General features: G+C 41.9%; 1 protein-coding gene across 1 annotated transcript; it reads left to right on the top strand.

Moving 5' to 3' along the window:
- Nucleotides 1-7084: 7084 nt before the first annotated feature.
- On the top strand, nt 7085-8765 carry RhiXN_02421 (uncharacterized protein; the record flags this gene model as incomplete). The annotated part of the gene is made up of 6 exons (XM_043322240.1): nt 7085-7189; nt 7234-7275; nt 7331-7617; nt 7669-8026; nt 8080-8264; nt 8318-8765. 6 exons carry the CDS (start codon nt 7085-7087, stop codon nt 8763-8765), a joined length of 1425 nt encoding a protein of 474 aa, XP_043177736.1.
- Nucleotides 8766-8848: the final 83 nt, after the last annotated feature.

The following is an 8848-nucleotide window of genomic DNA, read 5'->3' as shown; positions in this document are numbered from 1 at the left end:
AGTCTTTTGGAAGTTCCTGGTTAGCAACATATTTCATGGTTGCTTGGTTACTGTATGGTGCCATTTTATTGTTCTGACAAAATTAGTAGAGCAAGTCATTTTCCTCTGACTCAGTCTCTTGGCCCCCATTGTTATGGATATGACATTTCTTCTTTAATCTGTACTTATTTTATTAATTACACTAGTAATCTCACAGTAAATAAATGAGATAAAGATGCAAACTAAGGTTTTCAAGGTCCCTCTATCCAATAGTGACCTTTACAAAACCTACAAACCTCAGGAATACCCTTAATATGCGATGCCTTTTGCATATATGCTGTTTTCTCACTCATTTAAATATATATAAATTCAGCTGAGTAGATAAACAGTAACAAGTAATATTTCTCTTGTTTGTAGTATTTATTATTCAAGATTCTATCTTGTGGCTACACACAGAAATATTCAGGGTCCCCCCTGTCGCATAGGCAAGTGCTCCGGCGCTTAATCAGCCCTTAAGCGCCGACGCACTAAATGCGCCTTTTCTCCATCACCCGGGCATCCCACACGGCCGAATTGCTTGCGCTTAGGTGCGCATGTTTGTGCGCTCCAGAACGCTGGGTCAAACTCCCAAAACGGACAACATTTGGCTGAGTTATGCCCCATTTACTGTAAGTACCCAATGCAGAGGTATCCTACCTTTGGGACTGTTTACTCCAAGGATGAAACACTTAGCCTTGGGACATCTAAGGACCCACACAGGTAAATAATGCCTTGGGGTAAATATTAGGATCTGTTGTTTGTTTACTATGTACCAAAGTATTGGCTCCCTCAAGTGTTTCAGTTGCCACATGTACCTCCTGTACCCCCTCTTGGTATCAATCATGTATATACTTGTTTGTGCGCCTTCTCAGGGTATAAAAGGACCCTGTGAAGACGCTTCTAATGCATCCATTTATCCACTCTTATATATTGACATATACACACAAGCCTTTAACAGCTTATCTGCGCATTCACTTTAGTGATTGACTCACTGTAAATAGCATAGGAGGTTATTTGGCGCACTAAGACCATAGGCCAGTCCCAACAGACACAGGGTAACCTATTAGTGTACTTACTGCAACCCTGTGCCCCTTGACTGTCACAGTTGTTGAGTTCAACATTGAGTATAGTGCAACAATACTGTAAGGATTGTTGTGATTGAGTGATAGTGTTTCAATCCACCATACCCCCTATATTGTAGATATCTTTACCTACAATATCTCATAAATCCTAGATATATTTTAGGTAAACCTCATAAGTCTTAAGTCTTACTTAAGCATATATAAGTCCTATACCTATTAGGCAAATCCTATAAATCCTGTACATTAGTCAGGTAACCTTCTTACTTAAGGTACTATCCCAGAGACCTTAAGTATACATACCCTTAGTCACTTAGGCTTAAGTAACATTAGTCTAAGGTACTATACATAACCAACCACCTGCACTTCATAGTTGCTAGACTATTTGTTAGGAGTTGTTATTCCTGATAATCTAGCCTATATTGTGCATATATTCTGTGCATATATTCTGATTCTTAATACTAGTTCTTAGTTATTCTCATATACATTTTGTATATAGTAATTCTTTCTTACTCCTGTACTTACACAACTCTTAACAGCACCTGCTCAGATCACATGTATTCAAGATCCCTGGAGCTCATAAAAACTGTGACATGCTTTTGAAGGCAGCTAACAAGGTCTGGGCCAGCATTTCAGTGGACAATATCAATAAACACACAGGGGATATGGATGCTTGGGTTGAGGCTATCAAAGCTGCTAAGGGAGGGCCAACTGAGTTCTAGTTGATAGTAATCACTTAAATATGTACATTCAATTACCTTCTTAATGTTGACTTCTGTTATAACCTCCTAACATATACCACTGAAATTGCCTCTTTTTTCTGATATTTTTACTATTTTTACAGACTTGAGATCTTATGTTTTTTAATCACATGATCTTGGCACTCATTATGCCAAGATGCCATGCCAAGATGCTGTGCCAAGAGCGCTTAGGAGAAATCCATGCTTCTGCGCAGCCTGCAGCACACTTCTTATTTTATCCATGTACTTCCTTTCTCATGCGCACAGACCATGTAGATAGTGCCCTTATGCTTATATATACAGCAGGGAAATTGCTTGGAAACACCAAGTTGATTTTACCTTGTCTCTTACCCATTAGAGAAGGTACCTAGCCAGCTAAGCAGCTGGCCCCCAATCTCCAGAAGCCACTTACCCCTCTACCTTACTCACCACACCTCCAGGCCTCTGGCCCCTTTGTCATTGTAGATAGCCCAGTAGACACTGCCTTAAGCAGTCAGTAGGATAGTTAAGCCTAGTAGATAGTTAGTCAGCATCTGCAGTGTACTAGTTACAGCCTTAAGCGCCCATCTCCATTAGTGTGTACCCACCTTACCATGGTGTACAACAACTTTACTGTATAATTGTGAAAAATGGCAATGTCTGGGTATGAGGGGGGCCGTGTTGGTCATGTGTTTGGATACTTGTTGTCAGCACTGGTACTGTTAATTATTGTTTATCCAGGGAAAATATTCAGTCCTCCCAGCACTCAATTTAGATGGTATTTTCAAAGTAAATAACCAGTCTCATATGAGTAATGCATATATATATACTGTATCTCATATTATACTTGGTCTTGTCTCTATTTGTATTGCATAGTTTACTCCTGCACTTACATCTCATTCAATATTGTGTGTAACATACATATATGCTCAATGAATCATCAGCATTGATTACACCATGTTCAGTACCATGACAGCTGCATCCAGAGCCTACCATATAAATAAGCAACATACATACAAGTATATACATCTAAGATATACTTTGACAGGTATTGTGACATTGTTGATATCTGAGGGCACAATTACCAAGGTCTGCTTTTTATGTTTTCTCAGAACACAAATTATGATTTTGGTGATGGTTTTTGACCCATATGGAGGGAAAAAGGGGGAATTCAAATTAAAAGGGATGGCAGACCATCAAAAGACAGCCCATACTGTTCATGGGGATGTGTGGCCTGGAGCAAGAGAATTATCATATGTTATGTTTGCAGTACAGCCATTTCTTTGCCCACTCTACATGGTAATTTGAACATGGGTGTATTACAGGAACAGCTGAATGTCATATATACATGTATGTTTATTGTGGATGAGTGGTGGGAGTTTGTGCATTCCAGTTGGAATCAAACTGTTAGCTTCCCATTGCTGTGCTCAGACCCATGTGGTGGCCTGTGGTTTGATCTACTCAATTAGTGTATGCATACAAAGTAAACTACTGTCAAGTGATATTCAAACAGCTGTATTGACACCTATATTGGCACAGTGTTGGTCAGGTCCAAGATTGTGGAAGCAATGGTCATGTCAACCATTAGGACCATTAGGATTGAGTCCAGGGGTCAATCAGGAGCACAAAGACTGCCGCTCAGCTTGTGCTCTGAATTGTCTCCAAAGTCTCCCATAGGGGGAGACCTATTTCTGAGAGCCAATAGGTGGTGTTGGGTGGTGTTGGGGTTGGGGTTCCCACTTATTTGGAATGTAGCGCTTGATCATTGGGCACAGGCAAGGGGGGCATGGAGGCAGACTGAGGGCTCCCTTATATAGATATTAATATTGAAATGACTCTCAGTCACATCACTGTTTGTCTAACTAAAGTGTAGCAGTTAATCAAGAAGTTTGTTAGAAATTCAACTAACTACACAGTGATTAGTGTATGACACTGCTGAATTGGTATTGTTCCAAGTACCAGGTGTGCGTACAACAACAACAAATGAGCATTGCCAGCAAAGGATACTGACTCCTAGACATGATATTAGAACATGATATTAAATGCATACAGTTGGACAATTTTGTTAGCTGGTTGCTTGGTTGCTTGGTTGGTTTAGCTTGGTTTGGTTAGTTACACATTTATGCCTACAGGGTTGCATTTCTAATTTTTCTCACTTGTAGATTTCTGGTCTGTAACTCACACAATGCAGGTGTGCTCCAAGTCGTAACACACCACTATTGATTCTGTATGTCATGTATTACTGGTGCATGGAACAATAATAGATAAAATACATTCCTGTATCAAAGGCTGTAATGGAGTCATCATTACAGGACTTGACATCAGTGTAACATGAATAGCATGAGCAAGCAGTATACAAGATTCAAAGAATAAAAACAGAAGTGAAGTAGTAGTTGACAGGTGGGTGACTGGTCCTCAGGGTCCACAGTGAGTAGACCCATTGCTGTATCTCAGGCAATACTGAAGCTGTGAGTACAGGACTTGAAGCCATTGGGGTCTATATGACATGGACAGGCAGCACACGCAGTATGAAGAGAAAGTAAGAAAGTCAAGGTGACTGGTTGCCAACCAGTCCCCAGGGTCTGCAGTGAGCGGACCCATTGCTATATCTCAGGCAATACTGAAGCTATGAGTACAGGACTTGAAGCCATTGGGATCTGTATGACATGAACAGGCGGCACTCACAGCATTAAGGAAAAGGATTGGGGTTTTTCAACTGACCAGTAGTTTGCTGATCAGTCCTCAATGCTGCTATCATGAATCTCTCAAAAATCAATTATTTTTCACCTCAACAGAATTGTACCATAATTTGACAATAGGTGTACAGGGTGTAGTAGACTGCCCTATCAAAGTTCTATGCAATTTGGATCACAGGAAAAAGCAGTATCTTGGTTCTTCTCCAAAATTCAGGTGCTTTTTCATACTATAACTATTTTGGATCACTTCGTATTCACAACAGAAGTAGCAAGTGGGAATGTTCAAGGTCTTACAAGAGCAATACTCGAACGCCAATGGTAATAGAACCTATCAGGAACAGATAGTTCCATTGTCATATATCCGTTGAACGTGCCACTTGGTCCCCGAATTTGGTGACAAGACCCCGATTATTGACTTGGATACCTTGTTTGATGCTCTTGAAGAATACAACTTGTTCTACCTATTATAGGGGTCTGGCTCAAGGGGGGGTTGAGCAGAACCTTAAATCAAATCGCGTTTTTCCGCCCAAACCTATTAGTTAACCTGCCCTGAAAATGAAATTTCACTAGTAAACCACGTGATTCCGCATTTATCCATATACCTATCAAGGCAATTTGAAATCATTTGTTAAAATTCATCTCTTCAATACTTCACATAAAATTGCAGTTATGTGCAGGGACCTATTAGCTAAGCGACCCTGAAAGTGAAATTTTACTAGTAAACCACGTGATTCTGCGTTGATCCATATACATATCATGCCAATTTGAAAACATCGATCAAATTTGTGTACTAATGCCCAAACAGAGCATGCACCTTCCATTTTTGGAAGTCGAGACTACCATAAATGGAAAGAGGGGGTTCGATTACCCTATATAGTGCAGTTTCAAGGATAGATATAGCGTGTGGGAGGAGAAAATGAGAAATGAAGTAAATTTAGAGCATTTTGGTGAAGTTGGCCAGTTTTGAAAAATGGACTAAATTTAGTGCATTTTTTGTTTGGCCCTTGGTGAAAAGTTGGCCAGCGCAAACAAAGCAAGAATGGACTAAATTTAGTCCATTTTTTGTTTGTACAGGCCATGGCCACACAGAGCAACCAAACAAAAAATGGACTAAATTTAGTCCATTTTTCAAAACTGGCCCACTTCACCAAAATCCACTAAATTTACTTCATTTCTCATTTTCTCCTCCCACACGCTATATCTATCCTTGAAACTGCACTATATAGGGTAATTGAACCCCCTCTTTCCATTTATGGTAGTCTCGACTTCCAAAAATGGAAGGTGCATGCTCTGTTTGGGCATTAGTCCACAAATTTGATCAATGTTTTCAAATTGGCATGATATGTATATGGATCGACGCAGAATCACGTGGTTTATTGGTAGAATTTCATTTTCAGGGTCGCTTAGCTAATAGGCAAGAAGTCACAACATGTCAGAATCACGTGGTATATATACCAATCGATAGCAAATGCATTGGTTTCCTATCAGAATTTCAATTTCAGGGTTGATTAGTCATCAGCATTCTCTCTGATGGTGCTATTACTGCTGGTGTCTCCAAAACTTGTTATAAAATGAGGAAAATACAACCAGCTGAGACCAAACCTGCTTAACCACTGAGCCATAGAGCCCTAATGATCTTCTACAGACAACCCATGATCACACCTTCAGCCCCCAATTTGGGCTTTGGCCAGCATGTAACCACTTGTACCAGGTGTCATAACCCATATCTGGAGGGGTTATTACTATATATATCCACTGTCAAAGATATATATAGTATATATGATGCACAGTGATATATTAATAATATAAGTTGCTGGGGGACGTTGCACTCCCCCCGCCCCCCTATCCGCGGGCCAATGTTAATGCCTGCGGGTGAGGCCTGAATAATATATTATTATAGAAGAGATTATGTCATCTCCCCCCCACCTCAAATCCGTAGTAGTTTAGTATAGTATTTGATAAAGGACTGGAGGGGGGGAGGTCATGTGACCTGGACTTAGAGAATGTCACTAAGTCCAGCCATGTCGACCATAAGTCTCTTATATGTGGGAACTTGGAGGTTCTGAGTGCATATGTGCTAGTATATGCGTGCTTGCGGTCATGTTGGTGTGCAACATGAGTGTGTTGGAGGCTTGACAAGGTCAGGACTCATGGAAATAATGGAAAGGGTTGTGACATTGCCCCCCCTTTTGCACACAGTTTAGGGGACATGAACTTGTGCCATCAAAAATGATGTCTGGATAGATATCATATTAGTTGTCAAGTCCTCCTAGGTATGGTTGTGCAATGAGTTGTTCTGAGGTCACCTGACTTGTTCTGGGTCATGTGATCCTTGTTAGAATGTTGTTTTCTTCCTGTGGGAAAGTTCCCACACTACTGTCTTTATAAGGTAGCTTCTCAAGTCTTCTGGAAGTTCCTGGTTAGCAACATATTTCATGGTTGCTTGGTTACTGCATGGTGCCATTTTACTGTTCAGAAAGAATTGCTAAAGTAAGTCATTTTCTTCTGACTCAGTCTCCTGGTCCCCATGGTATAAAGAAGAGGGTAGTGGGAGGTGGGATAAGTCATCACAATGTCTCAATGCCCAACTGCCAGCGCCACTCCCTCCACAGTCTTGGATTCACAGCCTTCAGGGCTGTTGGATGCCACCCCTTATGTTTCCCAGATTGCATCTACTGTGTGGTAGAGTCAAGAGCTGCCTCTGTCACAGCTCACTCCCAGAGCTCTCAAAGAAGGTTGGATCTGGACTCCCAAGAAGAAGGAGTAAGTGGTCTTGGTTGATAGCAAAAGGTTCTTTTACTAAAAGATAACTGTATAGTCACAGATATCTTGCAAGCTTCCCCCCTTGTCCAGGCGTTGGTTAGTCATGCCCAGCAACAGGGAAGGCTCAGAAGATGGAGGAAACTCCATTGTCCCATCCATGGCTCCATTGGAGTCAAGGGACTCTATTGTTCCTGCAGCCCCTGAAGGGGAAGAGGACATTGGGGTTCTTCCCCAAGAAGGAAGGCGCTTTTGCCGCAAGGGCAAGTGTTACCTCTTGACATATGCCTGTTATGTCAAGGGTGAGGATACAGTGCAAGCCTCTTGTCATGAGGTTGTCAAGGAGTAAGTGAATTGATTGGATATTGTCTTCTTTTATTAATATCTCCTTTCTAGTCTAGTGGACCACCTGCTCACTCTAAGGAGTGGAGGGGGACCCCTTTTGGAAAGTGCCATGGGGGTTACAGAGTCCCATGACTTGAAAGAAGGACAGTGGCATCCTGACTGGCATTGCCATGTCATTGTTTGGGCCAGGACTCTTATCTCCTCAGAGGGCCTGAACCTATGGAAGTATAAAGGAGTGCGCCCCCATGAGCGTCTTCTTTTGCTCAAGGATAGTAATGGGAGATTTGCTTCCTTATCTGCCTATGAGTACCTCAAGAAGGAGGCAGATGCCTGGGAGGCACAATATGGGACCCTTACAGAAGAGTTCCTATTGGGTCAATGCCCTGCAGGGTTGAAGGCCAAGACAAATGTAAGTTCCAAGATATGGAGTGAAATTACTTGCTAATAGTCTTCCTTTCACAGCGCAATGAGGACTTTGCCTATGCAATGGAGGCAGAGGATGCAGAGGGTTTCTTTGGTTGCTTAAAGGAGCACCAACCTTGTGATATGGCCATGGGGTATAACAACCTCAAGGCCTTTACTGGTTACTTTTACAGGGATAGGGGCGCCCTTCCTCAGGGTGTATGTGAGCCCAAGGCCCTTAAGAAGTGAGTCTCCTTCTTTTCTATGGTAGAAGGGAGTATTGACATGTTGTTGCCAGGGCCACAGTCAATTTGCCACCTGGTGTTCAGGAGTGGGTTACCTCCAATATATTGGAGCGTGACCCTGAATCTGATTGTGGTAAGATCCTTATTCTGTGGGGTCCCTCAGAGACAGGGAAGTCAGCCCTTGCTTGTTCTTGGGGCCACCACATTAGGTTCAGGCAGAACCTTAACTCTGATGAGTTTAGTGACCATCCTATGGTTCAGTATGCAGTGCTGGATGATATGGACTGGTCCAAGGTTCCTTTGAAGATGTGGGTGCAGGAAGATTTCAATTTCCGCACTAGTTACAGATCAGAGCGCCATTGCCAATGGGGGCGCTCTACTGTTATTTGTTCCAATTCTAAGCCTTCTGTATTTGCTGATTGTAGTTATGCCACAGTTGATGGCAAGAATTGGATAGACACCAATTGCACCTTTGTGTATATTGGTGATAAGTTGTATTAGATAGTTCCTCTCCTGTTTTTGTCTTTTCTTGCTTTGTATGTTTTGGTCCCTGTCTTGATAAAAGTGTCTTTTCTTTTCCTCCA

Source organism: Rhizoctonia solani, chromosome 3 (assembly GCF_016906535.1).
Source record: "Rhizoctonia solani chromosome 3, complete sequence".
Lineage (NCBI taxonomy): Eukaryota > Fungi > Basidiomycota > Agaricomycetes > Cantharellales > Ceratobasidiaceae > Rhizoctonia > Rhizoctonia solani.
This window is presented reverse-complemented; position numbering and strand designations above follow the sequence as displayed.